The sequence below is a fragment of the Neoarius graeffei genome, chromosome 11 (assembly GCF_027579695.1).
Source record: "Neoarius graeffei isolate fNeoGra1 chromosome 11, fNeoGra1.pri, whole genome shotgun sequence".
Classification (NCBI taxonomy): Eukaryota; Metazoa; Chordata; class Actinopteri; order Siluriformes; family Ariidae; genus Neoarius; species Neoarius graeffei.
This window is the reverse complement of record NC_083579.1, coordinates 51,773,001-51,798,503: the sequence shown is the minus strand read 5'-3', so window position 1 is coordinate 51,798,503 and position 25,503 is coordinate 51,773,001. Positions and strand designations below refer to the sequence as shown.

At 40.5% G+C, this 25,503-nt stretch overlaps 2 protein-coding genes across 8 annotated transcripts in view; one reads left to right on the top strand and one right to left on the bottom strand.

Annotated features, from left to right (window-relative positions):
* mideasb (mitotic deacetylase associated SANT domain protein b) overlaps nucleotides 1-10,079 on the bottom strand; it is a 48,336-nt gene extending 38,257 nt beyond the window's left edge. For 2 of the 3 annotated variants that reach the window (XM_060934152.1, XM_060934155.1), the window contains exon 1: nucleotides 4,047-4,390. The gene's annotated coding sequence lies outside the window, so the exon portion shown is untranslated. Of the gene's footprint in view, nucleotides 1-4,046; nucleotides 4,391-10,035 lie in introns of those variants that run through there. The other variant, XM_060934154.1, reaches the window with a different exon arrangement.
* A 1,164-nt stretch (nucleotides 10,080-11,243) lies between these two features.
* On the top strand, nucleotides 11,244-24,674 carry ptgr2 (prostaglandin reductase 2). Of its 5 annotated transcripts, XM_060934147.1 has the most exons (10): nucleotides 11,246-11,512; nucleotides 11,618-11,657; nucleotides 11,762-11,880; nucleotides 17,109-17,300; nucleotides 17,394-17,564; nucleotides 17,641-17,850; nucleotides 23,579-23,700; nucleotides 23,930-24,017; nucleotides 24,124-24,163; nucleotides 24,247-24,674. In XM_060934147.1, exons 2-10 carry the CDS (start codon nucleotides 11,618-11,620, stop codon nucleotides 24,309-24,311), a joined length of 1,047 nt encoding a protein of 348 aa, XP_060790130.1. In that variant the 5' UTR covers nucleotides 11,246-11,512; the 3' UTR covers nucleotides 24,312-24,674. The 5 variants fall into 5 exon arrangements, with proteins under 5 accessions (XP_060790133.1, XP_060790132.1, XP_060790130.1 ...); XM_060934148.1 differs by lacking the exon at nucleotides 11,618-11,657; XM_060934151.1 differs by lacking the exons at nucleotides 11,246-11,512; nucleotides 11,618-11,657; nucleotides 11,762-11,880 and having other exon boundaries at nucleotides 17,198-17,283.
* Nucleotides 24,675-25,503: the final 829 nt, after the last annotated feature.

The following is a 25,503-nucleotide window of genomic DNA, read 5'->3' as shown; positions in this document are numbered from 1 at the left end:
TTTGGAAAACTTAACTGTAAGTGTGGCAATAACAAATTATTTGTCGTCCCCTGATAGCCTCTAATTTGAGAGAGAGAGAGAGAGAGAGAGAGAGAGAGAGAGAGAACAAAAAAGAAAAGGGGAAAGCTACATACAATCCAAAGCTAGCGTGTAACCGTATCAAGCACTTCACATTAAGTAATGAAACTAAGTGTGACAGTTCTGACCATCATGATGCTGCTTCATAATATATTAACATTATATTAGACATTAACATGCCTCAACATATATACCGTAAAGTGTTAACATTTTATGGCACCTTTTCATTGGTTTACTCATATTTGTGAACTCATAGCATCTAGAACTTTTATTACGAGCATTTTTCCATACAAGAACTTTCAGATCCCAAAACAATTTACACTTTCGTAGATTAACATTTGTCAGCAGTAAAACACTTCTCCATGGAAACTATTCTGTGGTTTTATTAGCTCAGAATTTGCCTCTCTGCTAAACTGACAAAATAGCTGTGTGTGTGTATTACAAGGACCTGATTTATGATGAAACAGGTCTGAGATCTATCATGCAGGTGCTGCAACTAAGACCCCAGGACACCATGTCTTATTACATTTATTTAGTGAGGTTTGTGAGGTCATGAAAATTTGACAACTTAAAGTAACAGTGACTACAGCCAGCAGTTCCTCATTCTCAGCAGAAACCTTTAATATACAAATGCAGCATGTTAATGTAGGAATGAGCTCCTGCGAGATTCACCAGGTTGTTCTTTTTTTAAAAAAAAAACAAAACTGCACCCTGGAGTGCCTTTGTATAGAACAAGTGAGCAGAGAAACTATGAGGGGGAAAACCCAGCATGCTCTTAGATCACGTAACGATTTGCATTTGCACTCTGATCCTGCCACAACAGAAAGTATATCCTACCAATAAAACATTGCCAAATGATCAAACTGTTTATCCATTTCTTGCAAGTGCAAACTTAAAAAAAGGACAATCATGTGCGCATGCAAGGAAAGCAACAGTGATCATGCAGACCGTTGTAATTATGGATCTATAACAAGTTCATGCAAGACACAGAGCAAGGCGTGCAGAGTCGTGCGTAAACTGTTTTAAAGCAAGTGGTCTTGACATTTTGGGTTGTACAAGTGACAACTGCCATATTATGATAGCGTGAAAGTCTCCAGTTTCTACTAGGTAGCTGCAGTTGTTCAGTATAAATTTCACTACACGTGGGGGTGAAAGCAGCACCTAGGCTGGGGGTCAAAGCCACATACCACATATGGTGTACGACCATAATAAACATATGGTAAATAATATGGTCTTAGAAGGAAGTTGGCCTACTATTCTGACACAAGCTGCTATTTAGTACAGTCGTTGGTGACCAGGTTTGAAACTAGCTGTTTATAGATGGTGAATATAAACAGTCTTAAGAGATTTTTATGGGTGTTATATTCAAATCAAAGTGAGTACTGTGCCAAAAAACCCCCAACACATTTTTACATTAGAGGCATTTAGCAGACGCTCTTATCCAGAGCGACATACAATGTACCCAGAGCAGCTTGGGGAGCAGTTGAGGTTTAGGTGCCTTGGCTCAAGGGTACGTCAACCATTCCTGCTGGTACAGGGAATCAAACCGGCAACCTTTTGGTCCTAAAGCTGCTTCTCTAACCATTAGGCCATGGCTTCCTCAATTTTTCTACCATTTACATAGGGGTATCTTTATACCTTTAAAGTGCTGATGACACGTTTTTGACATCTTTGGCGATGTTTTATAACATAAAAAGTAATTCCCGATGATCCATATATTAATTCACGAAGGCGCCTATTTTTACAAGTTATGATAAAAAACGCGGCCATTTGGGCAAATTTGACAGGGCTGCAGCACCCAGGAGACGAAAGAGGAGGAGGAGCTATATGACATCAGTGAAAGAACCTTCCTCCTAACTTACCAGTTTGTTGTTGATGCAACAGGTGTTCAGTTTGTCATTATTAGTATTATTATTATACATTATTTATATATACAAGTTATTATGCCTTCGCGTTGTGTTGCCGGCTTTTGCTCCAAAACCTACAAGGATGGGGTAAGTTTATTCAAGTTTCCCAGAGATCCTGAGCTGTATGCGAAGTGGGTGAAGCAAGTCAGGCGCACTCGTGACAAGTGGGAGCCCTCACCAACCATGTAACTGCCGCCTAGCAACGAGAGGCAAAGGGTAAAGAGGGTAGGCTATCATAGATTCTATTCGGAAGAGATCAACACAATTCTAGACTCCCAGAAGAGGAAGAGCTAGCACTAGAGAGTTCACCGGCGTTTTCATGCGCCATTTCCATTGAGCAGAACCAGAGTAGAACAGCCAGTGAACCGCAGCGTGTTCTTCCGCTGATGTCACAACATGGCCGCGAGCCACGGACCCAGTTTTCTTGCGCTGTGCAATTAAAAGTTGGATATTTGCGTAACAGCTTCTTTTCACGTAATTATAACAGAAATCTAACATGTTTGCCATGTTGCATAGTTTATTTAAGAAATTGCATAGAGTCATGTTCGTGTCATCAGCCCTTTAAGAAAGAAAGCACAACTTTATTCATCACACACTTGTGAAATTCCTCTCTGCATTTAACCCATCTGAAGCAGTGAACACACACACATACCCAGAGCAGCCATGCTAACAGTGCCCGGGGAGCAGTTAGGGGTTCGGTGCCTCGCTCAAGGGCCGTCCCATACTAACCTAACCGCATGTCTAGGAAACCAGAAGAAACCCATGCAGACACGGGGAGAACATACAAACTCCATACAGAAAGGCCGGCCGCTGGGCTCGAACCCAGAACCTTCTTACCGTGAGGTGACCGTGCTAACCACTTACACCACCGTGTTACTCTAGAAACTTAATTCATTTTGGTACAATATATCCACAGATATTAAAAAGGTAGAAAAGGCGTAGTTTGAACCTAACCACCTAGCAACAACCCAAGTAAAGACAGGCCTACAGTTTAGTACTTTTTTTCCCCCCTTTATGCTTACAAGCTTATTGTTTGAGTGTTTAGTCCATGTCTAGTTCCCATCTAGAGTGTTTATATTGTTTGTTTGTTTTCAATTATTCTATTTTTATTTGCACCGTGGGTCAGACAGGACTGATATTTCATCTGTGCTGTATGTCGAGCATGTATAGCATATTTGACAATAAAGTTGACTTGACTTGACAAGGTAACTACAAAACTTTTATTTTAAGGTAAAGTACAGCCTCATTTCCACGTGAAAAAGTACCAAAAAGATGAGGCAAGACAAGGCAAGGCAAGGCAAGCAGCACCGACCATAAGGAAAGGTACAGTTCAGGAGCTGAGAGAACAAAAACAAAAGGTTAACCCAGGCAATGAAGAGGCTTGTAAGGTCAAGTGCTATCATTTAATGCTCTTTAATTGTGAATGTAAATCAGTCAAAGTACTACACTTGACACGGGGATGCGATTTTTGTTTGGTTGCACTACTCTAAGTGTTTGCGCACTAGCACTGCTCTCTGAGCCAGTGGCCATGCTGGCGCTGGGACTCGAACCTCCACCTCCTCCTCCTCCTGAGTCCAGCTCAGCGAGATTTACGAGAAGTCTTTTGTTGCAGAAACGGGATTAGACACTGCAGCAACAACAATACGCCATATAAAGGGCCAGCACAGATAGGATGATCACGGTGTGGTCTGTGCTGGAGGAAATCAGAAAGACAGAGAGAGTCAGTGTCTGTCTGTCTGTTGATCCTACACTCACACATGTCAACTCAACTGAAGCACAGTTGTAGCTTTCGAAATGACAAAGCTCTACAGTTACCGACCAACCGACAAAGTAACATTACGCAATGTCAAATCTAGTCTGTTTCCCTTTTTTTTTTTTTTTGCACGAACACATCAAAACTACAATTGAGCCCTGAAAACAGAACTCTCCAGCAGACTAGCTGTTTACAAATCAACCTACTCGGCGCGCAGTGGACTGCTTAAAACGTGTCCACCATTTTGGTAAACACAACCACGAGCTAGTTTGCACCAAGCTGAAATTATTTTAAAAGAAATCTCTTACCGTTTTGCTCAGGGATCGGACAGAGACAAACTCCCGAGTGTCCATGCGCCGAGCAACAGCCCAGAAATGACTGCATGCACAGCCAAGGTTGAGTCATGCTATGCTGACCTCACTCCTGTATTACTCAAGAGGAGATAGACTTTCACACACAACGAGCATTTACTAAAAAACCGGACACACACAGGGGGGAAAAGAGCTACCAAGGACTGTTCAAGTGCACGCTCTGTGTGTGTGTGTGTGTGTGCGCGCTTGCTTGCTTGCACAAACGTCTTGAGGTTTTGTAAAAGGCGCAGTCCGCGATCGCTACCGAACAACACAGTTCTGTTTCAGCTCCAGTCTTGTGATCCTCCAGTCCGGTTGGCCTCCGCCTACTTCCGCGACCATATAAGGCCGTGACTTCCATGTGGGGTGCTGAGAGAATCTAAAGGCAGCAAACGCGCACCGGGGTCGTGCGGGAAATTCCGTCAGAGGGGAAAATGCGGTGTGAAAGCATGACCGAGGAATCAACTCTCCAACACACAGCCAGATACAAATCCATTACTCTCTATGACTGCTTCAGACTTTGGGGGGAAATGAAACAAACAAGAAAGAGGCCATAATCAACAGATTTTCATGCAAAGTTGTGGGGTTTTTTTTTTGGGGGGGGGGTCACATCCAGAACTTTAATAAATACTAAACTCTAAACCAGGGCTTCTCAAACATGATCCAAACCTAACTGAACTGAAAATGATACAAATGTTTTACAATCAGGGTACGCAAGCTAAAAAATATATATATATCACATTTAACACTTATTATCTTCAATATCAAAAGGCTTGACTAAATAAACTTGGTTGTTTATTGTAGCCCTGTGATAGCTCTATTTACCATGCAAAAAAAAAAAAAAAAATTGGTGATAAGGTTATTTTTGGTGAATGTATGGCAATATATGTCATCTCATCTCATTATCTCTAGCCGCTTTATCCTGTTCTACAGGGTCGCAGGCAAGCTGGAGCCTATCCCAGCTGACTACGGGCGAAAGGCGGGGTACACCCTGGACAAGTCGCCAGGTCATCACAGGGCTGACACATAGACACAGACAACCATTCACACTCACATTCACACCTATGGTCAATTTAGAGTCACCAGTTAACCTAACCTGCATGTCTTTGGACTGTGGGGGAAACCGGAGCACCCGGAGGAAACCCACGCGGACATAGGGAGAACATGCAAACTCCGCACAGAAAGGCCCTCGCCGGCTACGGGGCTCGAACCCGGACCTTCTTGCTGTGAGGCGACAGCGCTAACCACTACACCACCGTGCCGCCCATAAAACAAATATTTGGTTCCATATCATTGGAAACATAGTTAAGTTTTAATGTTGAATGCCAGTAAGCAGAGCGTTTAAGGATTTTCCACTAGGAGACCAACTGGTCTGAGCAATACAATCACAGGCCCCAGAGTCCATGCGGCTCCACCGCTGCGGTATATTCTGTGATGCAAATTGCCGCATTACGAATCCTTGTTTCAGCCAGCATAATATCAACATAGTTAATGCAGTGCCAAGTTTTCCTTGTTAAATGTATACTTACATGGTACTTGGTTAATTAATTGCAACTGATTGAACCAAATGATAAGACATCTCATCTCATTCTCATCTCGTTATCTGTAGCCGCTTTATCCTGTTCTACAGGGTCGCAGGCAAGCTGGAGCCTATCCCAGCTTACTACGGGCGAAAGGCGGGGTACACCCTGGACAAGTCGCCAGGTCATCACAGGGCTGACACATAGACACAGACAACCATTCACACTCACATTCACACCTACGGTCAATTTAGAGTCACCAGTTAACCTAACCTGCATGTCTTTGGACTGTGGGAGAAACCGGAGCACCCGGTGGAAACCCACCCGGACACGGGGAGAACATGCAAACTCCGCACAGAAAGGCCCTCGCCGGCCACGAGGCTCGAACCCGGACCTTCTTGTTGTGAGGCGACAGCACTAACCACTACACCACCGTGCCGCCATGATAAGACATAACTTGGTTTAAAATTTGGTCTCCCAGTGAAGCTGGTTTGGCATTGACTAGGAGACCAAATCTGGCCAGTAACTATGTTAAAAAATGCTCTGCCAGTAAGTTTTCAAACTATTTTGATCAAATTAGTATGTAATTGTGTCAAAAAAATGTCCTCTCCGAGGCAGCTAATTTTTCAATATAAAATAACATATCTAAAATGATTATTTTCATCCTAAAACGTGGTCAAGATATTGGGACATAAATATTAGAGACAACTAACACAAAGCTTACAGCCTTATATTTAAAAGCACTATGGAAGTAGTGGATCCTGAATTGTCAAAAAAAAGTCCTCTCCGAGAATCACTTCATTTGTTTCTCTCAGCCCTGCTTAAAGCTACACTTAATCTTCTTTATCTTATAGCAGATTATACAAAACTACCATACACATGTCAAAAAATTACCTGAAATCTGTTCTTTAACTTGTCCTTCACTTAAAAACTGGTACAAGAACCAGTCTGAATCAATTTGAATTTTGGACCCCTGTGACACAAACTTTGTACCCTGATTGTAAAACAACCCATAAGTTTGTTTTATTCCCTAACATAAAAAGCACATTAATTAAAGCTATATATGAATAATACTATTTTAATAAAAAATAGAAAACATGCAGTTAATATGGTATGATTCAAATATATTTTGACTTTGAATTCTCAGGGTTCAGGAATAAAAATTCTCACATGCCTTAATATGGTTCATATTAATTGAATACATTACTACATATTATTACACTGGGGAACACAATTTTTTGTTGAGTTAGGTCTGACAGCTGTTTTAACTAATTTTTGGGTGCGGAATCCAAAACTGATCTCAGTTTTTCTCTATCACGTCAAGTTTTTGAACTATAGGATCCCCGTTTTCTTAAAAAATATGAAAAATACTGTACTTAACAGATATGTGCTTGTTTTATAAAAATTTACAAATATTGACATACAATGAAATATGAAAGAAACAGGCATGACTGCAATGTTTATTTAACACTTATGTTTTTACAAAGGATATGGCTACTGTAATTATAATTGTGTGCAAGTAGTTAAGGTAAAAATTTACATTTATAGCTCTTTCTGGAGTGTTCAACTTGAGGACTATCGCGTTTGATGCTCCAACAATAGTCAGCCATCATATGTACATCCCATCTACCCTGATAATGTTCTTCCATAACCTTCAAATAGTCTTACTACAGCTAATCAGTGGAATTTTGCTTATCTGGAGGGTAAGCTGTGGAGAAAAAACTTGACGTGCTAGAAAAAAAAAAAAAACTGACTGCAATTTTGGAATCAGCATGCCAATTTTAGTTTTAATCAGCATAAAAATCTAACTCAACAGAACATTTTTTTAAAATTGTTCCCCAGTGTTATACATACAGGACACTTTTTCGATGGAATAAAAAATTTTTTTTCTTCGCCATCTGGTTTCCATCAAATCATGCGCTCTGATTGGTTCGCAAGCAGTCCGGAATCCTACTGTACAGACCCCAGTTACGGACCTTTGGCGACTCAATAGTTAACAACAAACATAGGAGCAATTTTTTGTTAACGTTTAGTTTCGCATTTCTCAGTATAATAGCATTAATTTTATAGCATGGATAGCGATAACGAAAGCATTCATGGCAAAAGCGAGTTCTACTACCCTGATGAAGACAAAATACAAGAAAACATTTCAGGAGAAAACCGAAAACGAGCTTGTAGCAGGTTTGTTCTAAATACGGTTTCCCTTTCAGGAGCTCTCATTTTCTGTTAGAATTTGTAAAGAAAAAAATTTATATATTACTTCCCAGCTTAAGGTTGGTCCGTATCGTGAAATACCGTGACCTCGGCCTTGAAAATTTTTCAAGACCTCGGTCACGGTATTTCACGATACGGACCTCCCAGTTCGTAAATAATATGCATTCTATTCTATTCCCTTCAAGCGGGTTTCATTCATTTGATTTGACAGCATGCAATATTGTTAGCATATTGCTTATCCGACGTGTATTACATCACTCTACCCAACGGAGAATGAGCAGTGAATATGGTTTACGATATTGCATGGTTGTCAAGACATGACGTCACACGTCGGAGACATAAAACCTCCATGCTCGCAAGTGACTGTGACAATTTGTAAACGAGCATGGCCGCCAGGTTTGCTTTGTTAAATACAGAAGATTTTGAGAGAATTTTTAAAGAGAAGACACACTGAACACCTGAAAGGAATGTGTATTAATAATAATGGCTTTTAGATATATTCCATTCAGCTAGCAGCAAGATATTGAATTCGTCTTCGACTCGTGCTAGCTGAATGGAATATATCACTCAACGCCAGCCAATATTATTTAAATATTTGTGTTGTGTTCATACAATAAATCTGTAGGGTCTCATCTCATTATCTCTAGCCGCTTTATCCTGTTCTACAGGGTCGCAGGCAAGCTGGAGCCTATCCCAGCTGACTACGGGTGAAAGGCGGGGTACACCCTGGACAAGTCGCCAGGTCATCACAGGGCTGACACATAGACACAGACAACCATTCACACCTACGGTCAATTTAGAGTCACCAGTTAACCTAACCTGCATGTCTTTGGACTGTGGGGGAAACCGGAGCACCCGGAGGAAACCCACGCGGACACGGGGAGAACATGCAAACTCCACACAGAAAGGCCCTCGCCGGCCACGGGGCTCGAACCCGGACCTTCTTGCTGTGAGGCGATAGCGCTAACCACTACACCACCGTGCCGCTCTCTGTAGGGTCTGTGGAATTTATTCCGACACCAAAGGTCTGCAAAATGTCTGAGATCCCCACTTGCTGTGAACTGCATGGTGGGCCACAACTAATATGCCTATGACAGATTGCCTTTTGCACAGGAATTGTAAAAATTACTCAGATTCTTTCAACATTACACCAAAGACACATTTCAGTACCGGAGCCTATACATGAGCTCATATAAGCATAATCCTTCTAATACGACAAAGCCCATAAAAACCAAGCATAAATCCAACAGTACCTTGACAAGCAGACCGACTAAATATTTGTACTGTATATTCATAGAATCCTCTGATTTAAACTGAAAACAATCATCACGAGGCTTTTTAATCTGGACGTTGATTTCTAAACACACTATTACTACATATATGTACAGGCTACAGAGCAGTTCAGAACAACAGCGACAGGCATGACCAAGCATGCTTGCCAAGAGAAAGGAGACACTGGGCCCCAATAGCCATGTGTCAAGAGTGTGTGCATGCTGTTTCTGCTGTGGCTTAAAATAAAGTGCAAAGCCAACAGACATTCATTGCAGTGGTTCTTGATGCCATGCTACTGTGCTTCTTGTGTGGGTAAGCCATCTAATCTATAATGAAATATTTATGTGGTAGGCCCATTATTAGCAATGATTCAATGTTGTGTAACAGTTTTTCACTTGCTCTGCAAATGCCAAAATAAATAAAAGTACACAATGTTAAAACTGGAATCCTTCAGTCAAATCTCAGCCCCTTTCCCAACACTGAGCCTAGTTAAAATACTGCATACCACTACAAATAAAATAGCAGGCATGCATAAAACTGAACTACTAGAATGAGGTCAAAAAGAGTCAGCTGGAGATAGCCTAGTTATAGAGATCATGATCTCCCAGGTGGAATTCACTAAAAATAAAATAAAATACAAATGGTTGATTTATTCTAAAATAGGAAATCCTCTGTCTTAGATATTACTCTGTGCATTAAGAAAAAAAAAGACCCTTAAACACCCTGTACATGGTTATTGGGTCGAGTCTGCAGGAAGCATCTACAGTAGCTTTGGACACGCACTTCACTTCTGTCATTTCAACAAGGACCCACCCAGGGCATTAGCACAGAAGCCTAGGGTTATCTTCCGACATTTTGCCCCACCAAGAAAGAACTCCTCCTATTTCGAGCAAGACTGCATTTAAAATGAACATACAGGAAATAATGGTTATTTACAGTACCTCGGTGTCTTACAGAGCACTCCTGCGGCACACTCTGCTTTCAGGGACGGAAAAAAAAACTTTCAAGCGTCACTTCCTAGTTTGTAACATGAGCACAGCACTCTAAAAATCGGATATAGCCCCGAAAAGGGCTCTGGATAATATTTTTGCATGAACATTTTACAGGTCTGCTTTCCACTTTAAGTATTTCAATAATAAACTGATATAAACTACAGCGCTGGGGTGATTCATTGACCTGATAACTAACATATTTTGGCTTTCATTGACAGGCATTTCTAGAAGATGAGTAGTTTTCTCATAAGTCAGTCTATAGGATTGTAATATGCAACCTTTAATCATTCACTAGACCCGAGATAAAGCTTTATAATCCAGCTTGAGATATCTGACCTAAATAAAGTTTACCCTGGTAGAATTATTCAACGGCCAATAAGAGTCAGAGGAGGACGTCACGTGATTTGCATCGCGTCAGAAGAGCACTTAAAGTGTTTAATTAGCTGCAGTTTTTTTGTTTTTTTTTACACACACGGGTGTGTGTTTGAGTTAGACTTTTTATAATTTACACATCTGGAGAGTACAAGGGCTGAGTAACAGAACAAAATCTTTTCCTGGGGTTGATTTCACATTTGTATTTACCTTTACTCCATAAACAACATTCGAAAGACATGGAACTAGAAAATGAATAAATTAATTAATACTGAGGGGGGGGAAAAAGTTAAAAGTTCTATTACACTGATTCCCAATCCTGGTCTTTCACATTTTACTGTTCTTCCTTATACACCCCATTCAGGAAAAGCTTGATTGGGGACCTGTTCTCTGCACACTTTCTTAATCAATCTTTCTTTCTGCACACAAACTTCATCTCTGAGAGCTTATTTTTCTAATTGGGTTTCGAGAAATTGGCTTTCTTGCATTAAATGAGCCATTATTACATTAACAATTAAAAAAATGTGTGGTGTGCTAGCTGTGTTGTAGCTGTAGGATCATTTGTATTATAAAAATTAACCCCGCGTTCTTATATATTTTGTCATTTTTATTTTAACAAAAGTTGTGAACTTTTATTTTGAAATATCCGTTTCACCACGACCGGAAGTTAATCCCGTATTTGGCATTGACAGTACAAAAAAAGTTTTGGTTTTTTTTTATTTCCCAAAACATTCAAAATACAAACAAACAGTACAAAAAAAAGTACTTTGTTTGGGCTGGTTTTATCTCGCTTCTACACACTAAACACTATATTATTGTATTAAATAGCACGCATACGCACTGTGTATCTACATGAAACATCCTGTGTAGTATGACTTGCTGTTTTTCCTGCTCATTTAAACGGGACATGGCGTCGGCATTACATTTCTGAGTGTTTGTACTGCAGGCCGAGTTCCAAACCGCGTGATTTCATACTAAATAGTGTGCCAAATTAGCACACCAACATTAGCAGCGTTACTTTATTTAGCAGAGACGGCGGTTTGGGACACAAACGGTGAGCCGCTGTTATTGTACTGAAGCGAGGCCAAAGATTTGTAAATGTCTTGTTGACCTTGTGTAGCAGTTTGCTTTGCTAAGTGACTTATTTTTTATCATTAAGATGTTAACAGTGCAAAGAGTTGTTTTGTCCTCTCGGCCAGGTTAGCAAATCTTATTTCTATATTCTGAAGTACTTTAAGTATTTATGTAAATATAATTAATAATTATATAAATAACTTAAACACTTTATTTTGTTTGTGCAAAGGGGAAAACGGCCATCCATCTCCTGATAACTTCCGTGCGGAGGAGAAGAGTTTATCAACTGAGCTGAAACAGGGAGAAATCCTCACCAGGACACTGTATCTGTCTGTTGACCCCTACATGGTGAGAACAGACCTCTTTAAGTTTATTCATAATGACACTTAATCAAGTGTATGAATTGTTGTTTGTTAAAGAAAGGAGGCCAAATTACACAGGGCTGGTAACCAAAATATTATTTAGTAATCATCTATACAAATTAAAAATACATTTACAACATGAAAACAGACAAGCCCACATATCTCATCTCATTATCTCATCTCATCTCATTATCTGTAGCCGCTTTATCCTGTTCTACAGGGTCGCAGGCGAGCTGGAGCCTATCCCAGCTGACTACGGGCGAAAGGCGGGGTACACCCTGGACAAGTCGCCAGGTCATCACAGGGCTGACACATAGACACAGACAACCATTCACACTCACACCTACGGTCAATTTAGAGTCACCAGTTAACCTAACCTGCATGTCTTTGGACTGTGGGGGAAACCGGAGCACCCGGAGGAAACCCACGCGGACACGGGGAGAACATGCAAACTCCACACAGAAAGGCCCTCGCCGGCCACGGGGCTCGAACCCGGACCTTCTTGCTGTGAGGCGACAGCGCTAACCACTACACCACCGTGCCGCCCCACTTTTATTATTATTATTATTATTATTATTATTATTATTAATTTAAATTTTTTTTAAGTACTTAATCTACTTCAACAATGTTACACAAAGATCAGTACATCACAGCTGTAAATGTCACTTAATTCTACAGGGTGTCGATAATGGTGGACACCGGTGAAAGTGATCACTATTATCGACACCTCACATGACTTCTCAAACGTGCGTTTAGATACAAAATGGCGACTGTCAAATGAAAGAGTAAGAAACAATGTAGGTTTCGACAAGGATATGAAATATCAGTGAAGTTGATGAGTAAAATCATGTCCGTGAGCTTTCTACCATGCTTACCTGCAGTGATAACATCCGGGTTTTCCTCAAATTGCTGATCCTGCTAAAAAAAATAAATAAATAAAATTCCATCTCGGGTAATCAGATGACAAGATCAAAGGGTGAAGGAGGTCTTCCAGTTGATTAATGAACTAGTAATAACTGTTGTAACTGAAACTCACCTTTGTAAAATTGCTTTTTATTGGTAAATCTGAAATGGTGTCAATTATGGACTGTCGATAATTGTAGCTGCTGATATATAATATAAATAAATAACAATTAGGCCCATGCAAAGAAATTTTGTAAAGATTCCTTCAAAAATAAATAATGAAATGTGTCTACATAAAAAAAAAAACTTTCAAGAACCGTAAACAGTAATAAATATTGTTCACTGCTCTTGAAATATTATTTACTGCAAGTCAGTATTTGGTGTGCTGACCCTTTGCTTAAAAAATAGTAGTCTCCGGTACAACGTGTCCAGTTTTATACAGAAATGAGCTGTAGGTTTTATTGAGCATCTTCCAGAACCAGCCTCGGTTCTTCTAGAGACTTTGACCGTCACACTTTATGTTTTTAGCAAAACCCAGCAGCCTTCATCATGCTTTTTGTTTGTTTGCTTGTTTGAAAAGTGCCTCTTATGTACTATGCTGCTTTCTTTACTGACCTACAAACATTTGTGTCTAACATAGAATTTTGTACTGGAAAACTGATGTTTGGAAATCTAAACTGTTTTTTTATACTGACTCGATAATGTAAAGGTCATAAAATTTAAAATCTATAACAAATTAAAAAAAAAAAAGGATGCCTAAAACTTCCGTGTAGTACTGTATTGCCGCTTTTCCACTCCCAACGCGGCTGAGTTGGGCTGAGTCGGGCTGAGCGGGGCTGTTGGAGTTGCATTTCGACTACAACCGCGCTGAACCGTGCTGGCTGGAAGTGGGTGGACACATTGGGTGGAGTTAGTGAAAGTGGGTGGACGTCACGTGATGTCGTTAGGCGGCACAAACAGTGACATCAGTGATCTTTTAAGCGGTAGTCTCACGACCCAGATAGTAAACAATAAACATGGAGGACATGGAGTCGTTAGTGTTGCTGGTCTTGGTGCTGTGGCTTGTTGTCACCGACAACGCCAACAGATACTGGCAAGAGCGTATAGATGAGGCGAGGCACATAAGGCTTCAGAAATTCTCGTAATTCGTAATTCTTCCAGGTTTACGGTGTTTACAGATCCCAGCGTGCTCGCGGGGCGTGTGTGGGCGTGTGAGGACACTCCTCCTCACCAATCAGTGCACAGGGGAGTGTCTCCTCACGCCCCTAGCCCCACTCGGCTCGGTTTGGCTCGCTTCAGCCCCACTCCAAAACCGTGCGAGTTTTGGGTGCTGAGTAGGGCTGAAGCGAGCCGAGTCGTGCTGCTCTGAGGTAGTCGAAACGCGAGCCGTGTCGGGCTGAAGTGAGCTGAAGTGAGCTGAAAAAGGGTAGTGGAAAAGGGCCATATGTTTAACACTTTAGTGGAATAACTGCCGCAGGGAATAACCTGACAGCTGTAATCGTGACCCGCAAGATGATGATCAGTAAAATTAAGTCATGCTTACCTTTTTGGAAATGTGACATTGGCTGACTGCTTTTTCTTTCAAAAATTCACAAAAGGTTTTCCATGTTTAGTGGTTGGAAGCATCTCTGTTTATTAGCTCTAGTAATATTCTGCACTCTGTTTGCATCTGCCAGGATAGATTTCAGTGGCTTCAGTTTCTTTTGGTGCCCTCTGAAATTGCCCTCTGAAAAATCCTCTTTTTTTCTTTTTTAAATGCCCATGATTTTGTTTCATAATGTCTGACATTGATTTCCTTAATTGGTGCAACAGTCCCTTGACAGACTAGACATGCATTTGCACATACTGTTAGGTATACTGTGAGGTGACCAAACCCGTGCTCGCAACACACATAACAAACGTCTGTATGCCCTACGAATTTTGAGACGTAGTGGTGTACCACTGTGTGATCTTCGAACAGTATATTGCTATTTCATTCGTCCAGTCCTGGAGTAAGCCTGTCCTGTATGGCATTCATCGCTGACCTGTAAGCTAAAGGATCATGTGGAAGATATCCAACGTCGTGCTGTTCGTGTCATACATCCACACCTGTCGTATGATGAGCGTCTTTCTGTACTAAATCTGCCAACGTTATTTGATCGTAGAGGATCTCTGTGTAAATCCTTTTATAAAGCTAATTTTGGTACTGTTAGTAAACTGTATGATTTGCTACCTGAACGTAAAAATCACAAGTATGAACTCAGAGATCCGAGAAAGCTACCTTTGTTCAAGTGCAGAACCAAACGTTTTAAGAACAGCTACTTGCCTTCTTGAATTAGAAAATGGGACTGTTTCATAAATTTACTTATTTTGCTAAATAAATATATAAATTTATTTACTAAATTTTGTAAATTATTTATATCCTTGAGTTTTTCAATTTCAATCATCTCTGACTGTTAATTGCAAGTCAAGTTTAATAAAGTTATTATTATTTAACTTTGTGCTTTTTGTCTGTAGCCATGATAATATCATTCAGTAAGTTAATTTGACTGTGTAGTCGGGGGGAAGACACACCTCTTTTCATAATTTAGCTCTGGCTTTAGGGAGCCCTGAGGACAGGGCTGTGTGCTGACCACTCAAGTTCTTCCCCTTCAGTACTGACAAATCATGTCTTCATAGACATATAAAAGGCACTGTCATGCTGGAACATGTTTGGGGCCCCTTGGTTCCAGGGAAGGGAAAGCATAATGCTGCAGCAAACTAACACTACGTTCAGACTGCAACCTGAAACGACCCATATCCGATTTGTTGTGAAATCCGATTTTTTTTGTTAGGCCGTTCACATTACCAATTATATGAGACTTGTATGCGATCTCCAATATGAACGGAAAACGACCCAAAAGTGTCCCGCATGTGCAAATTGACACGTAATAAGCACATCTATGTAATATGTAAACAAAAAAAAAGCACACTCTTCAAGTTTGCAAGTAAAGCATGGAGATGAGGCGAGACCTGGCGATGTGGTTTTTGTGGCGGCGGCGGAACTCGCACAATAATCTGATTAATGTGGGCAGCAGACTAATGAGACCGAAGGTGTCAAATTACTGGAAATTTCCAGAACAATCTTATTTTGTAATACAGGATGATTTAACATCCAGGTCCCTACCAAATCCACCATTAGCTTGATCAATTCTATAGAAGTCTATTTAAATTCTGAAAACTGTACAAATATTGTTGTTGTTTTCCACCAAAGAGGCGGGATTAGCCAACGCAGAATAGTGACGTTTGTCTCTTGTTGATGACATGTAGGTCGCATGAATGCGACCTGTCCGGTCAGACTGCAGTCGCATGTGAAAATAACGGATATGCATCGGGATTAGGACCACATATCCAAGCGGCCTGGGTCGCATGTGAAGAAATCGGATCTGTGTCGTTCAGATTGTCAATAACAAATCGGATACAGGTCGCATATGGGCAAAAAAAATCGGATATGGGTCGTTTCAGGGTGCAGTCTGAACGTAGTCTAAGACATTCTGGACAATTGTGTGCTTCCACCTTTGTGGCAACAATTATGTGAGCTCATATATGGTTGTGCTGCCCAGGTGTCCACAAACTTTTGCTGGATTTACAAAATGGAGTTTATTATTATTATTTTTTTTAATGCAAAATGCTATCGTGTCTGTCAAGAACGCATACAAAGAGAAGCAGTGGTTGTAAGCAGTTGATAAGTAGACATGATGGAAACGGTTACGGATGGAATAACTCCCTTTTATTGCTTGTAAATATAGTCAAGAATGGAGTTTAAAACAATGTATGGAAATGGGACAAACTGCAGTGATCAGTATTTTGGTCGTTAGCAACCACAACGCGCTGCTGGTGAGGTGACCAAACCCGTGCTCTCAACACGCATAACAAGCGAATGTGATGTGAGCTGGAGAGACATACAGTAGTCAGATAGTCACTAACATCCGATCAAAAAAGTAGCTAGATTTGCCAGTGGGTTCTTTTTGAAATCAGTTTGCGAAAGGGATTTAACGAGTCACCAAATGCATTGACCATCTGTATCGCAAAATATATACCGTATTTGTTTTAAATATTTGATATGCATCACAATATTTGGTAAAAGAAAATTAAAATGTCACACTTGTTTGCGTGTGTGAGTAACGATAGAGTTGATCAGTGATCTAAAATGATTGACAGTATCCCTAATATTTGAGTGTAATTTAACATGGTTTATTCTGATGATTGTGTCGGAGGAAAATTATGAACTGGGCTCCTAAAGCCGGGCTTACATCCTACAGTAACTGAAGCTGATTTTGTTCATGTGTCCAGCGTTGTCGCATGAATGAGGATACGGGTGTTGATTATGTGCTGCCATGGAGGTTGGAGGAGTGTATCGATGGCGGTGGGGTTGGTGTAGTGGAGGCCAGCAAGAACGCACAACTGGCCATCGGTGACATTGTCACCTCCTTCAACTGGCGTTGGCAAACCCATGATGTGATTGATGGTAACTGTGTACAGAAGGTATTCCTTAGTGTCAGTACATGCATTAGGAGACGTGCATGTTGCATGTGAGATTGCATGACACATTTGCATCTTTTTTTTTTTTTCTGGTAGGTTGACCCCAGGATGGTTGACGGCCACTTGTCGTATGTACTGGGTGCAGTAGGCATGCCCGGACTCACTGCTCTGCTCGGTGTGAGAGAGAAAGGACATGTGATTCGTGGGGCTGGACAGACCATGGTGATCAGTGGAGCATCTGGAGCTTGTGGGTCACTTGCTGGACAGGTAATCTCCACGCTCTTGCCCTATTTAACGTGTTAATCTGCTGAGGTGTTGTCTGAATGTCGTGTTGTGCTTTAAGATTAGCAGATTGGATGGCTGTGAGAGAGTGGTTGGGATCTGTGGCTCAGATGAGAAATGCCAGATCCTGGTGTCGCAGCTTGGTTTCACAGCAGCTGTGAATTATAAGAAGGGGGACATCTCGGCAGCACTGAAGGACAGTTGTCCCAACGGAGTAGACGTCTACTTTGACAATGTTGGAGGTCCTATTAGTGACACGGTCATATCACAGGTAAGCCTGGATTTTCCTTACATTCCATATTCATGCCGTTTCTTTATGTACCTGTTATATACTGCAAGTGTCTAATCGTCTACTGTATCTGTGTAAACTACACATTTTTGACCCCACAGTTATTCAGAACTCAACCATCTGACGTTTTTGTCGCTGTCTAACTTCTTCTTTTGATGAAAGATTCATTGTCTGCGATGCTTATTCAGCAAGAATGCTGAACCGCAACTTGCATGTTAAATCCATGAGTAAGTTCACAAAAAAGTTTTTTGATTTTGACAAATCAGTTGGATTATTTTACAAATATGCTGAATATTATAGTATAAAATATAAATTTATTTCAAAAAGTAATACTGCTACAGAACTATTAGCTAGGGTTAATTCAATAACAGATGACCAATTACAATACAGTGCAGCATTTATCAGACTGTTCTGGCTTGAGAATATTATCCTTATGGGTTTCGTCCTGATATCAACCACTTTTTTTCAAATCAGACACCAAAACAAATGTAAAGGTTTGCGTATTTTGTACTTTTTTTTTTTAAATTGTGGCTTTTTGGGGGGGAGGGGGGGGTGTCAGTGTGACCAGTGGTCGCAGTCACTGGGAGTTGGTTTTAAATAATAATAATAAAGGACAATATCCATTGGCTGTGTCACTTACTGAAACATTGGCCTGCTAAATCTGCTTGCCATGTTTGAATGAGGCAAATCGTTTTTAGCGTGTGGAATAGACTAATTATTTATTTGAGACCATGTTCAGTGATTTTCAACCCACCAAGTTGTCATTCATTTAAACTACAGATGTTTTGGCCATAGTAGCATAAAAATGATTTCTGATAGGGATAAATATGAAATGTTCAACAGAATACCTCGTGCTTAATACACAGTTCAACCTAGAATATTGTGCCTTCACGGTTTATCATTGCCCGCAAATAAATGATGGAGTCAAATTATTCCTCAAACGTTACGTCATAAGGCCAACACTAGAGTGTAACATGAAGTGTTTCTTTACTTTGGAGGACTTTGGGAGAACATAGTTTTAATTATTCAATAATGAGAGGGTGTAAACTATCCCTTATCCATTATGTATGAAGAGCCAAATTCATTAATTCACATATGGTATTTCTTTATAAACATACACAAAATACACTAACTGGCCAAAAGTTTGTGGACACCTGATCACCATACCTATATGTTTGCTCAACATCCCTTTCCAAAACTAAGGGCATTAATATAGAGTTGGATCCCTGTAACAGCCTGCACTCTTTTGGACAAGAATTTTTTTTAATTATTATTTTAATTAGCGAATGTGTGCCCATTCAATCAAAAGAAAATTTGTGAGGTTGGGCATTGATATACAAGAAGACCTGGCTCATAATCAATGTTCAGTGTTTACCCTAAGTTTACTGTTTTTTTTGGGGGGGTGAGTGTTTACTGGATGAGGATGGTCACCTGCAGGACCCCGCCTCGCAGCTTCTATTATAAAGAATTTGGACCTGAATAAACAGTTAAGGGAGTCATATTTAAGTCTTTATATTTATTTTGGAGCAATAATTAGAAAAATTTTTACAATAGAACGCACTCCCTTTGTTGTCATCCCCCCCCCCCCCCCCCCCCCCCCCGACCTTAAAAAAAATATATAGACCCCTTGCACTGATGTCACCCGAAACTGGAAGTAAACAAACCCTGCGCCATATTGGAAGACCAACAAACTCGTGATTAGGGGGAAATAACGGCAGCGCGCGGTATGTGAACCCACAAGGCACTTGATTCATCAAAAACCTACAATGGTAAACTTTTGTGCTGTGTTAGGGTGTTCTAACAAAGCTGATGGGAAAGGTGAAAAGAAGTCTTTCTACAGAATACCAGCTGTGATTGAGACACAAGGGGAGCAAACCAAGGAGCTTTCTGCCAGGAGACAGAGAGAGTATTTAGCTGCTTTATGCAGAGCTGATCTGAATACTTCAAGTCTACAGCAGTACAGAATATGTTCAGACCATTTTGTTACTGGTAAGTCACTAGGCTAGAGTGTTGTAGAACATTTTTTTTTAAATGTTTACTGAATAAAAACATCCTTAATTTTATCACATTTTACGTTATATATTTCATTTCTTTCTTTTGTTTTAATTTTCCTCCCTCCATCCCTCTTTGGATTTTTAAATATAGTTTTTCCTCATGTCCAAATAATTCAAAGATCCTTATGCTTCCATTCTCCCTTGCCCCGAGTCTTATCATATGGGTCAAACCCATCTATCACAGCCAGTTTCTCCACATACCGTGCCCTTTCTGCAGCTGGTAATGTACTCGCATAACCAGAATTATCAGCCATCATGTCACTTCACAACAGCTGTAATATCACTTCACTCTCGCTCGTAGTTTGTTTTGTATTGTTTGTATGTATGTACTTGGTCTTCCAATATGGCGCCCTAACAAAATCACGCGGTACGGTGACGTCACGCGGCAGCCCTCTATAGGGTGGGGGGACTTTTGGAGGAGCACAGGGTCCTGTTGGTGGGGGGCGCCCCCCAATAAAATGGTAGGGGAAACACTGTTCCACTTCATCCCATAGGTGTTCAGTGGAGTTCGGGTCAGCGCTTTGTGCAGACCACTGGAGTTCATCCACACCCAAACTCGTCAAACCGATGTATTTATGGACTTTGCTTTGTGCAAAGGGGTATGTCATGATGGAACAGGAAAGGGTCTTCGTCAAACTGTTGCCATAAATTTGTCTAAAATGTCTTTGTATGCTATCGCATTAACTTTACTCTTCACTGAAACATGAAGCACAAACACTGAAAAATAGCCCCAGACCATTATTCCTCCTCCACCAATTTTTACTGTTGGCACTATGCAATCCAGTTCGTAGCATTCTCGTGGTATCCACCTAACCCAGACAGTGAAGCATGATTCATTACTCTAGAGAACCTGTTCCCTCTGCTCCAGAGTCCAGTGGTGGTGTGCTTTTAATAAGTAAACTTCAGCTTGTGTGCAGCTGCTTGGCAATGGAAAGCTATTTCATGAAGCTCCTGTGCACAGTTCTTGTGCTGATGTTGCTTCCAAAAGCAGTTTGGAGCTCTGTAGTTAGCGATGAAATAGAGGATAGGTGATTGTGCTACCTGGGGCAGATCTAGTAGGGCAGAATTTTCATGAACAGAGTTGTAGAAAAGGTAGCATCCGAAGACAGTGACTCATTTAATGTTACTGAGCTCTTTTGTATTAGTTACTGAGCTAATGTTTGTGTATTGAAATTGCATGACTGTGTTTGATTGTGTGCATCTGGTAGCAATGGATGTAGCTGAAACCCGATAATTTGGAGGGGTGTTCACATACATTTGGCCGTAGTGCATCTTCACAGCATCTGTGTGATGCTTTTAATATAAGCTAGATATATTCAGGGTGTTTTGCACACTTGGTCCGTTTCAGTGATCCGAGTGGTTTCATATTGATGAGCCTTTTTGCTCCTATATGACCAAAACAAATTAACTCGGACCAGTGGCGGCTGGTAGTCTTTCAAACCGGGGAGGCTGGTCGGTTACGATATTTCCAGATTTTAAAAGAAAAAACACATCAATTTTGCCCATACTCTTGCCTCTGATCTGGCTGATTGTTGGCAGGGTCACAAACTGTGAAATAGCAGGTTCTTTTGGCCCATTAGCCTACTGTCCATAATACATGATGGTGGGGGGGAGGGGTATATTTTAACATTTTATATTTTAAAATTGTGGCATGTTGTTTAAAAATTGATCATTATTGAAAGCAGCTCTTTGTCAGGAACCTCAGCAGTAACAGCAGAGTGTTCTGGAATAGGCACAAGCACTGACCTTGGGGAGCCAAACATAGAGCTGGGTGCCACACATTTCATTCAATGACACTTTCCCTATATTTTACTTATTTTGACTGAGAAATGTTTTATTGGCAATTTTGATAACCCTTCACTTTTAATCCAGGTCTGTAGTGTGAAATGTTCTCGGCTGTGTTTTTGTTTAAAAATGTTTTCCAAATTGTAGCTGTGTTTAATTCATATCCAGAAAAACATATATTCCAATATAATATACTCAGCATAAACATTTTAAATAGATTCTATATTTTTGGTCCATCCATGACATATTACTAAAGTAGCCTATTTACTGTTGTTGATGTGGGTCACTTGCTGTTAGCCAATTCACTTTCTCGTACCAGGAGAGCTGAAAGGAACGAGTATTATTCCCTACCTTTTTCACCAAGTCAATTTGAGGCATTGGTCTACCCTGCTCTTTAATTTTAATTTTTTCCTCGAAAGGAAGACTGGCAAATGGCTTCGCCAAAATTAAATCAGCAATGCTTGGCATCCGTGCGCAGCTTTTCTTGCTAGCTGACTAGCCCCCTCAAGTTCAAGTTCAGTCACTCAAATAAACAAAATTTCTGGAACTAAGATAGCAAACTTGACAACACTATATTTACACTTTATTTACAATGAAAATATATACAAACTAAAAAAGCTGGTAGAAACCGTATGTAATGAATGAAATTGAAATGTAAGCTGAGCTCTTACAATACACCACAGCATTTGCGAATCCGCATGGGACTGAACTGAAATTCACCGCTGCCTGTCTATATTTGAAACGAGCTGTCAATCAAAGAAAATATCCGGCCACTTTCACCAATCACCAGTCTCCTCGCGGAAAGCTTTGCCATGTCCCTCCCACTGTGAGGCTGGGAGTCCGGTGGGCGGGCGTTTTCGCAGTATTTGTCCAATAACCGTCTTGCATTTTGAGATTGAAAAGCGCATAGCTCCCAAATGCCATTGAAGTCCACTGAGGCTGGACTGCATCGCGCTGTCACGAGGGGGAAAAACTCACGCACACATTAGGCAAACTGGGGAAAGTTATAACGGAATGATTTCGCACTGTAGTTGGGTTGAGCAATGTTATAAGGTCAGCTATAACATAAGCCTAGCGCAATTCATCCTACACGATGTTCGTCATTTTTAGAGGAGGCTGAGCCTCCCTCGTTGTCTTAGAGCAATCGCCCGTGACTCGGACCCCTTTAAAGTGACCCACAAGTGAAATGTACCAAATACAGATGGTTTGTGGTTCATTTTGTGGTCCACTTGATTTGTGCACTGTGAAAAGAACGTGGTCTTAATCCACTTCACATTTTGCTTTATAAATGAAGAACTCGAGTTGCTGTAGATACAAAGCTCCAGTTTTCTGTTGCATAACAAGCACAGCTCAAATGGCTTTCCGTGTGGTTGTGTGATCCCACAAGAAGATCAGAATCATGACCGTTAATCTAATAGAGCTGCTGTGACACTAGCAGTTATGCTATAGAGCTTTGAAGTTGTTAGGCAGCAGTAATAATAATATTGTATCACTGATAGAAACAATACTATTAGTGTATAGTATGTGAGTGATACGTAATGTATGCATGTATCTTATGTACCCCAACCACTCATATGACTCACAGTTTTTAGCTGTATGGAATGAAGCACGAGTCAGTATTGATGGTTCATCAATGCTAAAATGTCCAGAAAGAGAACTGATTCCCCTTTTGAGTCCACAAGTATTGTGAACATCAAAAGCACTGAGGCTGTTTGCAGTTTAAATATGAAGATTACAACTTGTTGTTAGTTCAACATATAGGATATATAGCTAATAAAGTGTGTACTAAATGTACGTCCATTTTCTCACACCAGGAGTATTTTTTTTTTTTTTTCTGATGAGTTTTTACTTATCTCCAAGCTTTATTGTAGATGAACAGCGGCAGCCATGTGATCCTGTGTGGGCAGATCTCTCAGTACAATAAAGATGTACCCTACCCACCTCCGCTGAGCAAGGAGACTCAAGAGGCTCTGCGCCGCAAAAATATCACCAGGTACCGTACACACCGGCTAATGGTTTCTCACGCACCGAATAGCCACTAACTAGTATTCCAGCTTTTAATTTTTTAAAAAAATATTGAAACAAGTAATATCTTTCAGTGTCACCTGAGCAAGAGCAACATTTTGTAAAGATCATAAGACGGGTATTCATAATTCAAACCAATTTTGGTGCCTGCTCCATTTTTCAGCGACCTGAACTGTTTTTGCTTCATTTACATTTAGGGACAGATTTATGGTTCTGAATTACATGGATAAACATAAAGAAGGACTGGAGCTGCTGAGTCAGTGGGTAAAGACTGGCCAAATTAAAGTAAGAAGGCTTACTTTGTCCAGCAAAATTTATTCCCGGCAAATATTTACACGCACAAGTATGTGTACGTGCTGAAGAAATTAATTTCTGTTTAATTTTACCTCAGGTCTTAGAAACTGTCGCAAATGGAATAGAAAACATGGGCGGTAAGATCCAGATCAGATCTGATTATCATATTTACTTTGTGAAGATTACATTTGAATAATAACGTGTGCAACTTTTACTGCAGTGGCCTTTTGCTCCATGATGACCGGAGGCAACGTTGGGAAGCAAATTGTTAAAATAGCAGAGTGAGCCACATCTCACCAGCAGAGGGTGCTGTTCCCTCCTCCCCCACAAAGAGCACTGTGGTGTTTTTCAGTTGTAATTTCTATAATAGAGTACAGTATAGTATAGTATACAGGTGTATAGGAAATGTTATTTTAAGTCAGTAATTCCTGCACTTCTATAAATGTGATATGTGCCTAAACAACACTGAAAGGTATATTAACATTTATTTTTAATATTTTCATGATGGGTGGTGGTGATTGCTGTCTTGAATGCAATTCACATGAATTCTCATATCTACTTACAGGGCAACTGAGCTGTTTTGCCTGGATAACATGCCACTAATAATTATTTTTCCTTTTTTTAAAAATTAAAGCTGATTACTCATCATCCTGAGAAACATTGCTGTTTTTTTTCCCCCCCTGGATCCCAGTAAAAGGCTGTTTATTTTTGAAAGGTAGCTTTTATTTTATTAACTGTAGAATTATAGCATTTACCATCCAATGACTTGCTTCGTGATATTTACCAGAAATATTTTAAACTATACACCTTTTTTGAAAGTGTATATAACCGGTGCCTTTTTTTTTTAATCAAACACATACAGTGGTGGGCAAAAGTTTACATACCCCAACAGAATGTTTCGTTTCTTGCCTATTTCTAAGAGAAATTGAATGATGATACACAAAAACCTTTATTTCACTTGTGGTTAATGGTTGGCTGAAGCTATTTATTGCATTCCTTACTGCGTTTACTCTTTGAAAACTACCTAAATGACTATGATCAAAAGTTTACATACCCCTGTGAATTGGCCTGAAAACCTGTACACAATGACAAACAGGACTGAATGGCAATTAAAGGCAACTACCTTCACCTGTGATCTGTTTTCTTCTAATTAGTGGGTGAAAATAAGTCAGTAAGTTGCTGGACTTTTGAGAGAACCTTTTAGGCTGCTGGGCCATAGAAGGTTCACGCTGCACGCTACACGTTCACGTGAAGAACCGGACCCTGGGCCATTAAACTTCATGCTTGGATGTTCACGTGTTGCGTCTGTTCTACTTTGACCGAGTAACCAACAATATGGACTCTTCGGATGACGACGATTGCCTCATTCTGCTTTTACTGAGACAGAGGAAGAGAAAAAGGAACAGAATTTGGAGCCGAGAACACTTCCTTCTGAGAGAAACCCGTGGTGAATTTCACCGAACATTCTATAATCTGC